General features: G+C 37.9%; 1 protein-coding gene across 1 annotated transcript; it reads right to left on the bottom strand.

Annotated features, from left to right (window-relative positions):
* Nucleotides 1–3,202: 3,202 nt before the first annotated feature.
* On the bottom strand, nucleotides 3,203–12,225 carry LOC114407829 (probable protein S-acyltransferase 12). The gene is made up of 5 exons (XM_028371089.1): nucleotides 11,613–12,225; nucleotides 11,393–11,519; nucleotides 11,199–11,284; nucleotides 10,608–10,673; nucleotides 3,203–3,732 (listed from the first exon to the last, which is right to left on the bottom strand). The coding sequence occupies exons 1-5, from the start codon at nucleotides 12,159–12,161 to the stop codon at nucleotides 3,616–3,618; spliced, it is 945 nt and encodes a 314-aa protein (XP_028226890.1). The 5' UTR covers nucleotides 12,162–12,225; the 3' UTR covers nucleotides 3,203–3,615.
* Nucleotides 12,226–13,042: the final 817 nt, after the last annotated feature.

The following is a 13,042-nucleotide window of genomic DNA, read 5'->3' as shown; positions in this document are numbered from 1 at the left end:
CATAGCATCCCTGCATTCGTGTTGTTATTTGCCGCCCTTGTCTCCTCTTCTCACCAACCAGCCTACTTAATCCTATTCCACACAAGGCAAGGCAACTTCCCCTTTCATTACCAAATCAAAAATGACCTTTTGCTAATTCATTTCTCTTCTGTTTCAGGATGGTATCAAATGAGACTGAGGGAGAGGGAGGCTACAACAAGAAAAGTAGTAGGTGGATAGCAACAAAGTCATCTTCATGTTTGTTTATTTTATTCTCGTCCTTGTTGATAAGCATAGCAGGAGGTTCCATGCTTGGATTCTGGCTACACAAATACCATCCATCAAATACCCAACTCTGGATGGTACCTTTTGGCTTCCTTCTCTTCCTTACCCCTCTCTTTATCTGCCTCTCCGTAATCATTCCTGACCTCTGTGTTCCCAGAACCAGAATCGACCAAGACCAAGCTTTTAAGATACAGGATCAGCCTCTTACTTTGCCATCTATACAATAGAATATGCTTGTTTGTTTTAAACTACTTCTCTGGTTTCTTTCTCCTGCATTTTAAGAGGAGTGTAATGTAACTCCATGTTTTCTTCTTTTCACTTGTGCAATATTGGAAGCACAATCTGGTTTCTTCCATGTTTAAGAGGAGTTTGTATACATACAACAGTTCAAAATGATACTTGCTGGATGCTCCACACTTGAAAGCTCTCTTCACATATTCATCAAAATGAGTTTCAGTAATCTTTTATGGATTAATTGAAGGACAGCACAATCATTTTCCAGAATTTGTTTACTTTATTCCATTTCGGGTTTACAACTAAACTAGAAGTATCAGATATCTCAGAACATGACCGGGGTAGTAGATATCTGGGACAAAATTTTCCAGTATTATATTATTGTGATTAAAATAAGGTCATTTATGTGATTTGGAAGCTGCATGGGAAAGCAGTGTGCAGGAGTAGGCTAGTCACAGATGTTCCCTTCCCCAGATTCTACAATCCAATTGGAATTGACTAGGCCACATATGGGGTCAGTCATGTAAGCTAACCGTAGCTTTCAAGAAAAAGCATTTTTCCAACACCGTCCCTTGATCCTCTAGTATTAGTTTTCCAAGAGATGACGTCGATTTCCAATAATACAACCATTTGAAAAACCAAATATCTATGACTTCCAAGTAACTAAGAGCCACCGCAATTCATTCAAAAGGCCTATTTCAATACAAATTTTGGAAAAATCCTTTTAAGTTTTTTTTTTTTTTTTTCTGTAGACTTAAGTTATTAAATAGTTGAGAATTTGTTCATCTCGAGCCATAGAAATTATGTGGAATTTTATCTCTCTTAACAGAGTATTTCTTCTCAAGTCATTCATTCCATAAAAGAGTTCGTTGAACAGTCGTTTTCTATCCTCAAAAGACGTGGTGTTTAGAATTTTCTCTGTCGCCCTATGCTTAACACCTGGTGTTTAGAGGGTCAACTACAGAAGGTGAGTCCAAACAATTCATTTAGCGATTTATTCGAACACAGGACACCAACCAAAATTAGCATGTTTCATAATTAATTGAATTCTGCAAATGACCTAAAATTTTATTCCACTTAGTCTGTTTTTTTTTTTTGGAAGACATTCCACTTAGTCCGTGGTCATCTCCACCATGCATTGAGTTTCCAATTTCATCTAACAAGAAGTACCAGACAGTAAGGCATAGTAAAGTGGACAATTTTACATTCAATTTTTTATGAACCAAAGCTAGTAGTGTTTGCACATTAGTAATGAAAAAAGTCATCACACTAGTAAGGAAATTTGAACTCATGTTCTTATATGATATGAACTTGATGTTGCTAACTAAACCAAAAAACAAACTAAACCAACATTTTTTATCAAAAAAAAAAACAATAGACGAACATTTATTAGTTAGTGTGGACATTCATAATCTGTGCATGGTAATAGAGTTGGAAGCCTTTTTTTTTCTTCGAAAAAGGGAATATATAATTTTGTGATTGATTTGAAATTACAACGTGAGTGAACAACAATCATTTTTCCTTAAACAACAAAACAGTGATTGTAGCAATTACTGTATTTTATGTTTACTTCTGTCGCCACCAACTGCAATTTGCTTTGCGCCTTATATTTTATTCAAGAGCAATGTTATATTTTAGCAAGTTTACTAGAAACTTTCTCAATTACTTAGAGTATAAGTATTAAATAAAATAAAATAAAAACATTTAATGTCTAGGAACCTAAAGATTATTTACTAACTCCTTCCTAAAATTATTGTGGAATTGTGTACCCAACGTATGCTAGCATGAGTAAGGGTTACACTTCTTTGCATATAAATTTTAGTTTACAATTCATTTAGTACATATACTTGCATTTTTTTTTCTTCATGTTGTCAATTGTCTCTTAACTCCATTAGTGTTGGATGCTCTAACACCTCCAGAAAATAGGAAGAAGTAGTGTCAAATTGCTAGAAAATCTCAGCGTTGTTAAACCACCAAAAATTTATTTCGTAACATCAAAGATGTTCCCTTCCCCTCTCCTTTCTCTAAATATTTTTTCTCCCCTGAAATCCCCCTTCCTTCAATTTCTCTGCAACCAAATAAGACGCTAAGTATAATATTTTCCATTTTAAAAAAAAAAGTATAATATTTTCAGTATAAACAGAAGCTTCACATTATTCAAATGGGTTCACTTAGCCCAACTCCACGGCCACCTGGTTGTCACTTGCCTCCACAACAACCCACTTACTTGCCTTTACCAATCTTCTCGAATCCTTCGCCCAAACAAATGAGTTCTCTCCTAGTTTACCCAAAACTGCATCTTCTTTTACCCTTCTGTTCTCAAGGTTGTTATTGCCGTTGTTGACTTGGTTACGGGCAGGAAAGTATATGGAAGAGTAGTTAGATCCGGGCTTAGCACTGATCATGTCATTGGAACATCTTGTTGAACATGCACGGATAATTGAGATGTTTGAATGATGCTCGGAAGGTGTTTAATGAAATGCGTGTGATTTGGTTTCTCGGAATTCGATTATCTTGTGTTATCTTAAGAATGGATGCTTTATTTTAAGGAAAGAAATCAGAAATGGATGCTTCCAATCTTGATCAAGGGCCTGCACTAGTTTAGTTTCTTGACTCCTTGAAGCCCCGTTTATTTTTCCCACCACCTTTTTTCAAACAGTAGCTGTAGCATCTGGACTTCGCAATACCATCACAAGTATAATATTAGGATGAACTCTTAAATTACTTTTACAACGAATGTCAACGAGTACAACAAAAGAAATCAGATAAAAATGCAAGTTCCACTTCAATCAATCAAGTTCACAGACAAACCATGTAAACCGCATTTCCCCGGAACAGTGCAATAATCGACAGGTCAAACACTTGGAATGAATTTTGTTCTTCGAAAGCAAATCTACATTTAGTCCCCTTAAGATCACAGGTTCTTAGATTATAAGAATAATCAAAACAATCTGAATCGAACATTACATATATACATCTACTGGACAATTCTATAATTTAAAACATCAGCAATCAAGTAGAGTATTACTTTCATGCCCTACGCTGCACTGTCATGAAGTAAGCATAAATGACATCATTTAATGAAAAAAATGTTCAAACCTATAAGCTACCCAGCTTTCATACATCAACATCCGAACGTGTAGGGAACTCAATGCCCCTTAGTGCAGGTATGTTGTCTAAATCCTCTTTTGAAAACAATGGAAACAACCATAGGGCCTTCTTAGTGCCAAAAACCTTGAAAAATAGGGTAAAATAGATAATAACAAAAAATCAGATAAGAGTGAATATGCTATTCACAAGTTATTAGTTCAATCAGAGATCACAAAACTACTATTACATGATTCTTTTTAAGCTTAATAGTACTTTTGGTTCTCCTACTTTCTCAATTTCGAGAATTGTCTCAATTATTTATTGTAAATTTGATCCTCCGCTATTTTACTTGTGTAATTTTGGTCTATTCATTAACTTAATATTTATTACTTATTAGAAATACAGACATGACACTCTAATGGATTCCCATGTTAGCATATCCATGTTGATGTGACACTCTATTGCACTAACACATGGCGTGTAAATTATGTTGGATGCTAAGTTGATAGATGAACCAAAATTAGACAATTAAAATAATGGGATCAAATTTGCAGAAAAACTAGAGGGATGAAATTCACAAAATTGAGAAAGTAGTAGGGGCAAGATAGATACCAACTGATAAGGGAATAAAGACTGAATTTTATTCAAAGGAACAGAACAGAAATTACAAATTACACAGGAAACTGAGTAGACTAGTTAATATATAGGTTTCCCCCAATATGTTCGAGAGTCTGGTCTCTCCCTTCCTGAAAATCCACTCAAAAACTGCCTAACTCCCCCCCTGCTGTTACTCCAGAATTTATTCTGCAATAACTGCTTAAGGCAGTTACGTATGGTCCTAAAAACACACACACCTAATTAAAATAACAACTGCTTGAAATAACTATCACAAACAACAACTGAAACAATTCAATCCTATTAATAAATCTTAAGTCTTGGCTCTCCTCTTATAATATTTACTTATAAGAGGCCTAACAATACTCCCCCCCAAAAGAGTCATCTTGTCCTCGAGGTGAAAAGAAGGAAATTGGTGCATGATGGTGTCGACTGGTTCCCAAGTGGCTTCAAAGTCTGGGAGGTCAGTCCATTGAATAAACACCTCAACAATCCCTGCAGCAGTGTTACGCACGGCTTTTACAGCAGCCGGTGTTACCTGCAACTCCAACTCCTCCGATAACATAGGTGGTAAAGGTTGAGGATTCGCTGAAGGGGAGAAAGCCTTCTTGAGTAAAGAAACATGGAATACCGGGTGGATTTTACTCTCCGGTGGAAGGGCTAACTCAAAAGCAACTGCCCCAATCTGTCTTGTAATTTGGTAAGGACCATAAAAACGTGGACTAAGCTTCTCATTTGTCTTCCTAGCCAATGATCGTTGCCTATATGGCTGTAACTTGAGATACACCCAATCGCCAACATTTAATGGTATTGAACGCCTAGATCGGTCAGCATACTTCATTTGATTCTGCGCCTTGGCCAAATTTCCTTTGAGATCATGTAACATTTGGTCCCTGTCATTAGTCATCACGTTTACCTCTTCCGCAGTTGATGGAATAATGGCTCCTTTCAAAAGATGGGGTGGGTCACAATCATACAAGACTTTGAAAGGAGTCAATTTCAGAGAGTTGTTGTAGTTGGTGTTAAACCAAAACTCAGCCCAATTTAACCGCTTAGGCCATTGTTGAGGTTTAGTCCCTGTGAGGCACCGCAGATAAGTCTCCAAGCAACGATTGACCACCTCGGTTTGACCATCTGTTTGGGAATGGTAAGCAGAGCTAAATTTGAGTCTAGTGCCGGCCAATTTGAACAATTCTGACCAAAAGTGGCTGAGAAAAATTTTGTCACGACCCGATACAATCGAAGAAGGAAACCCGTGCAATTTAACTATCTCTTTGATAAAAACTTCAACAACCTCTTTTGCAGTAAAGGGATGGCTAAGTGCAAGGAAATGAGCGTATTTAGTCAATCTATCAACCACTACTAAGATGACATTTTTTCCGTGAGCCTTGGGTAGCCCTTCAATGAAGTCCATGGATATATTAGCCCACACTTGAGTTGGTATAGGCAATGGTTGAAGAAGTCCTGCTGGAGAAAGAGCTTGATATTTATTCATTTGGCATACCTCACATGTAGCTACATGTTGCTGGATGTCTTTTCGCATTCCCTCCCAATAAACAACTTCTGAAATTCGTTTATAGGTTCTAAAGAAACCCGAATGTCCCCCCACAGCCGAATTGTGAAATTCTTGTAACAACAATGGAATTCGAGAAGAGCCTTTGGGAAGCACTAACCGTCCTTTATAAAACAGTTTCTGGTTCTGAAATTTATAGCCCGGATGGGAATTAATATCTTGTATCAGATCATGAATGATTCCTTGGAGCTTAGGATCGTGGTGAATTTTAGTTTCCCAATCTTTTATTTGCTCAAAGTGGATTGAAGACAAAGCTGAAAATGTCATCTTTCTAGAGAGAGCATCAGCCACCCCGTTTTCCTTTCTTGGTCTATATTGTATCTCAAAATCCAAACTCATGAGTTTAGAGGTCCACCTGAAATATTCCTCGCCCATTACTCGCTGTTCAATGAGGAATTTGAGGCTCTGCTGATCAGTTAAAATTATGAAGTGCCTTCCCAACAAGTAGTGCCTCCATTTTTGGACAGCCATCACAATTGCCATTAATTCCCTCTCATATACTGACTTAGTTTGTGTCCTATCAGATAAAGTTTGGCTGAGAAAAGCCACAGGTCTGCCCTCCTGCATTAGAATTGCTCCTAGCCCTTTGTTGGATGCATCAGTTTCTATAGTAAACGTTTTGGAAAAATCAAGGACTATCAGAATAGGCAATTCAGCCACCAATTGCTTTAAGTTTTCCAAGGCAGCTTGTGCTTCCTCATTCCACTAAAACTTATCTTTCTTCAACAATTGAATCAAAGGTCGGGCTATCTTACCATAGTCCTTAACAAACCTTCTATAGTAACCCGTCAACCCCAAAAATCCCCTCAGAGCCTTAACATCCTTGGGTATAGGCCAATCCAACATAGCATCAATTTTTCGGGGGTCTGCTGTCACGCCTTCTACAGAAATGATATGACCCAAATATTCCAATTGAGTTTGGCTAAAAGTACATTTTTTCTTATTAGCAAACAACTGGTTCTCCTTCAACAATGTCAAAACAGCCCGTAAATGCTCCTTATGGTCATCCTCACCTTTGCTGTAAACCAGAATATCGTCAAATAAAACAAGTACAAATTTCCTCAAATATGGCTTTAGCACCTCGTTCGTAAGAGATTGGAAGGTGGAAGGTGCATTGGTGAGTCCAAATGGTATGACAACAAACTCATAATCCCCTTCATGAGTCCGGAAAGCCGTTTTATGAATGTCCTCCTCACGCATCCTGATCTGATGGTAACCGGATCGTAAATCCAACTTTGGAAAAACCACTGCTCCTCCCAATTCATCAAGCAGTTCATCTATAATAGGAATAGGAAACTTATCTGGTATAGTAATCTTGTTAAGAGCCCGATAATCTACACAAAAACGCCATCCGCCATCTTTTTTCTTCACCAAGATTATAGGACTAGAATAAGGACTAACACTAGTTCTGATTATACCAGAGCTAAGCATATCATCTACTAACCTTTCAATTTCATTTTTCTGGTAATGTGGGTACCTATACGGTCTGATGTTGGGAATATTAGACCCTTCCTTCAACCGAATCGCATGATCTTGCCTCCTAGGGGGTGGTAATCCTTTCGGCTCTTGAAAGACTGATTCATACTCTTTCAAAATCGATTCTGTCCAAGCAGGATAAATTGCTGACTCTCTACCTTCCCCTTGCAAGTGACAGTACTTCACCAGGAATCCTTGATCTTGATCACTTAGAGTCTTTAGGATAGATTTTAAAGAGTCTACAACCCTAGTTAAAGCCGAGTCTCCCTTCAATGTGTTGTATCAGTTCACAACTGGAATTTTAAGAGTTAATTCACGAAAATTTGCTCTTACTTCTCCCAAACTAGCCAACCATTCCATTCCCAACACCACATCCACTCCTCCAAGATCAAAGACATAGAAATCTTGTTGAATTTTTAGACCCTGCATCTCCAATGTCAATTCGGAACATATCCCTTCACAATCTAGCTTTCTCCCATCACCCACCTCCACAGTATAGATGGAGGTTGCATTCATATCTAATTCCTGTTGTTTCACAAACGTAGCTGAAATAAAATTATGAGAGGCTCCACAATCAATAAGTACCATGACTTGTTCCTTCCCAATCTTACCCCACAACTTAATTGTTTTCTTTGATGAAAGGCCAGCAATACTACACATAGATAACTGGAGGTCTTTTGGCTCCCCCTCTTCCTCAATTGCATTAGTATCCCCCGCTGTACCCACTTCGTCATCCTCTTCGGTCAACACTAAAACTTGTAACTATTTGTTGGCACACACATGGCCTGGACCAAACTTTTCATCACACCGAAAACAGAATCCCTTCCTAGACCTCTCTTGTAACTCCGCATCTGTTAACTTTCTAAAGTTTCTTCCTCTGAAGGTATTGGAAACCTTCACTACACTTCCCTCTCCGGTAGAACTTCCAGTCCCGGACACGTTGGATTGTTGCTTCGCTCCCGGTTCCCACGTCATTGTGCGGTTGCTGCTGTACGTCCTCATTGGCCTGCTCATCGCACTTGTTGGATTTCCCCCCTTGATGGACAACTAGTTTTTCTCATCCACTCGCTGTGCCCAATCCATTAAATCAGACAAACTTTCTGTTGGATGGAGCTTTAACTCTGCCCTAATTATTTTCTTTAGTCCATTCAAAAAAATCCCTCTCAAGTACGCTGGTTCTGCACTCTTTAACGAACCAGCATAGAGTTCAAACTTCTCTCTGTATTCTTCCATTGAGCCTATTTGTTTGAGACTCAGCAACAATTCAAAAGGACTGTCAACCATGGTGGGTTGGAAACACCTAATAACCGCTGTCCGAAAATCCTCCCAATTTGGATGGTGCGCAGAAAACTCCCACCATTGATACCAAGTCAGCGCTTTCCCTTCCATTGCTACCATAACCGCCTGCAACTTTTCCTCTCCAGACATCCCCTTCAAATCAAAATACCTCTCTACTCTGGTTGTCCAGCCATACACATCCTCTCCATCAAAAACAGGTATCTCTAACTTCCTCCATCTATCCACTTTGTGTCGTCCTCCATTGTGACTTCCGTGTGTTTCACCTTGAGGAATTGTGTGGCTGTGTTCGCTGCTCTCTTCTTCCTGTCTTGCACGAATTTCTTGCACTGCGGCTTGCACTTCCCTTAACTGTTCAGTGCTTTTCTCTATTGTTTCACGCATCGCCAGCAAGCCTTCAAACCCCCTCTCCAATGCCTCCATTCTAGCCTCCATGCTGCGTGTTGACACCATGAATTTGTCTCCAGGAACTTGTTGCTCTGATACCAATTGATAGATACCAACTGGTAAGGGAATAAGGACTGAATTTTATTCAAAGAAACAGAACAGAAATTACAAATTACACAGGAAACTGAGTAGACTAGTTAATACATAGGTTTCCCCCAAGATGTTCGAGAGCCTGGTCTCTCCCTTCCTGAAAACCCACTCAAAAACTGCTTAACCCCCCCTGCTATTACTCCAGATTCTGCAATAACTGCTTAAGGCAGTTACGTATGGTCCTAAAAACACACACAAAATTTATTCTGCAATAACTGCCTTAAGTTACGTATGGTCCTAAAAACACACACCTAATTAAAATAATAACTGCTTGAAATAACTACCATAAACAACAACTGAAACAATTCAGTCCTATTAATAAATCTTAAGTCTTGGCTCTCCTCTTATAATATTTACTTATAAGAGGCCTAACAGGGCACCAAAAGTGCAATTAAGTCTTATTCTTATTTGATTTTGATAAAAATTATTACATAGTTATTCCACAGTAGAAGACTTCATTTCAAGTTAAATTACAATAAAACCATCAACATTATTTCAGAATATATTTTGGCCATCAATAGAAGTTATAATCTGTTAGTTTAATTACAAGAATATGAGAAGCAATTCCTCAGCAGAAAACTTTATGCTAAATTTCATTAAAACACCACAACATTAAAACTAAGCTTTGGTCTCTTTGGGGGGAGAGGCGGGTGAGATGGGTTTTGAAAAGTCCTTCCTTACACCATCATAGAGTAGGAATTTTCCTACTCCTAAACCAGGAAGGATCTTCACTGTCAATTTTTGCTCCACTTCTTGTCTATTTCTTATCTTTTAAAGCAAAAGTTAGACAACTCTCCAAGGGTAAGAAGTTTCTTATGCCATAGAGATGTTTTTTTTTTTGCACAGCAAAAATCTGATATTATTAATAGGGGTCAGTACTAGGTGTACTGAAATATAACAAAATATACAAGGCAGAAAACTGCCATCCCCAACTACAGAAAATTAACCACAATAGGTGGTTACCCAAACAGCAAAAAACCCCTACGACATTTCCTCCTTTAAGCAAGAAGACCATTGATTAAAATGTGTGTGGAAATCTTTCTCCATGCATTTGATCCAAGACCAAGTGAGAAATAAAGCTTCATCCATGACTTTTTCAGCGCAGAAATCGTGGTTATTAAACACCAAGGCATTTCTATGCTTCCAAATAGTCATGGATAAAGCTATCCATAGAGCTTTCCAACGATTATCTACGTTGCTTTTACCACTCCATTGAGAGAATTGCAGAAAATGGCGATTGGGTTGGGGAAGGAAAGGACCCATCCTATTATGCCATAGAGATGTAAAATTGTTTTTTTGTTAGGAGGGGAGAGGAGGACTGAAAGGTGTATGGAAAAAACATACTATAATTGTACATTCTCTCTCACACACACCCTTTCTTCCTCTCTTATTCTTTTTTAATTATTAACTCATAAATTATACATGTAATATTTACTTCCCAAGTTTCTGAGCATAAAAACATTTTTGTTTTGCTGCTTTACTATCATTTTGTAATCATTTGCTACTTGATATCAGATATTACCTGCTCAAAATTCCTCTTCCAGCCCAGGTCGTACATCCACCTAACTCCTTTTTTCTTTTCATGAACCTAAAACATCATTTTTCCAAATAATATTTTAGATAAAAGAAGGGCATGGTGCTGCATGAAGATTAAACAATAAACAATGCAGAGTTATTTTGAAATTTGTTTGGTAGTTAGTGTATCAGGTTTTCATCTAGTTGAAGGTCAATGAGACAATGAAGAATAGATAGTCGAATCAATAACTCATTGAAACAAAAATATCCCCCAAGTACATAACCATCTTATCAGAATTAATGATGACCCAATGAATCTCACAGTTCCGATGGCTATAGATAAAATAAAACTTTCAGAGCATTTCCACATGTCAAATTGTCATGAATTTTTTTCCCACTCAAAGGTGCTTTTGTAATTTTTCTCACAAATAAGATCTCATTTGGAGTGCATTTTAGTTAGGCTTCTTCTAACATGTGAATGCCCGGGTTGCTATTCTAGTAATAGGCTGGTATAATTCCTATGGGAAGAGGCACAAGTTAACAACAACAGTATTACCATATACGGTAAAAGGAGAAAAATAAGAATGTATAGGATTACCTCAACTGAAGTTGTGTTGCTTAACAGAAGAGATGCATGCATGACAACGAAACAAAGAAGACTGAGGGCGAAGGCTAAATTAAGAACTGCATCAAGGCACACAATCTGTAAGAAGCATTAACAGTTATGAGAATGCAATAAAAGATAGGTATAGTAGCCGCTTAATATAGTAGAAGCAGAATACATAAACATACTAGAAGCCAAAAAGATGACTGCAAAGCCCCCAGGAGACAAAGAATGATTGTTGGATCCAGCAAAGAACCTGATAAAACTAGGAACCAGAGCTAGGCAATCCAGGACAGTCTCGAGGAATGTATAGAGCTAAGAAAATGAGAATTAAGGAAAAGAAATGAATAATAGGTAGAAGTAGGAAGGGAGGAAGGTAGGTATGAGGAGAAATGGAATAAGTAGTACCAAGAAGAGGAGAAAGTACTTGTAGTTACGTGCCCCAACACAATTGACGACCCAGATGCAATGATGGTCCATCTTGAGAACGCACCTTTGGCAAATAGAGCAGTGGTGGCAACGAGGAGGCTTCCCATTCTGGCAACGAGAACAATAAGAGGGGGAGGATGTTGGATCCGAATCGGAGCCAAGATGGATCCAATTGAGAGGAACGGGGCCGGGATCGTTGAGAAGGACCATGAGGTAGGACCAAGTTAAGAGGAGGAGGAGGGTGTGGAAGAGGAGGAGGATGAAGAAGGAGGGGATGCGGAGAGGGGAGCTGAAGAAGAGGAGAGGGCCCCATGTGATGAAAACGACGGCGTAGTAAGTTAGGGCAACAATAGCACCGAACAAGAGGATCATCAAGTAGCCAAGGACTCTGAGGCCAGAGCAGAGCTTAAACAGGTTTATGTTGTTTCCCATTCTTATGTTTGGGAGCCAACCCGACCTGCTTCTTCGTGCCGGGAATAAGCGCTTCCAAATATCCCAAGCCACGACGCCCTCCTTCTCTCCTCTCATCACCGTCTCAGAGATCCATGGAACCACCAAAATACTAATACCTACTCTTCTCTTTTCTATAAATTTATCAACTTCCTCATATCACAATCACGCCTTAATTCTTTTCCTGTTAAAATACTGCCAAATATTATTAAGTTAATTATAACAAATATATATTCTAATTATATAGACTTTGATTTTATGCAATATAATATAATATTTAATTTATACAATTTTATGCAATTACATTTATAATTACAGTATTTGATTAGAAGAGATCAAAATGATAAATAAAATAATATTACAAAAAAAATTAAATCAAACTAAACCATACATAAAATATTATTAAATCTTTTTATTAAGTAGTATTACTATTATCGACAAAAAAAAATATTCTGAAAAATATTATTGACAAAACTTAGATGAGCTTTCTTTAGATATTTTTTTATTTTGTTCAGTAGTCATTGGCATGCTTTCTTGTAGCTTTCATAAGTTATGATACATCTAACTGTCTCATTTTTTTTTTTAGATCAGTATACGAAAACTTGTTGATAGGGTCTGGGACTGAAAGTGCTGTTGCCACAACATAATGAAATGATACGAGGAAGAGATGAAATTAGAGGAAATTGTTTTGTTAGGGTCGAGGCCTCAATTGCGTGCTGGTTTTCAACAAATTTGCTTCGTTGCATTGATATCAATAAGAGTGTTTGCATTTTGGGCAAATGTATCTGATACTGGGTATTCTATTATTTACTGTCTTTGTGTTTTGTTGATGTAATACCTGATTAGGAACTGGTATTCCTGGGAACTGGTTTTTATTCGGGTAAGGAGGGCCAAGCCTCTGGACTATGGCTTGTCCCTATTCTGGGTTTTATTGTTGGATAATGTGACTAGCTGGTGAC

This window comes from Glycine soja, chromosome 3 (genome assembly GCF_004193775.1).
Source record: "Glycine soja cultivar W05 chromosome 3, ASM419377v2, whole genome shotgun sequence".
Taxonomy (NCBI): domain Eukaryota; kingdom Viridiplantae; phylum Streptophyta; class Magnoliopsida; order Fabales; family Fabaceae; genus Glycine; species Glycine soja.
This window is presented reverse-complemented; position numbering and strand designations above follow the sequence as displayed.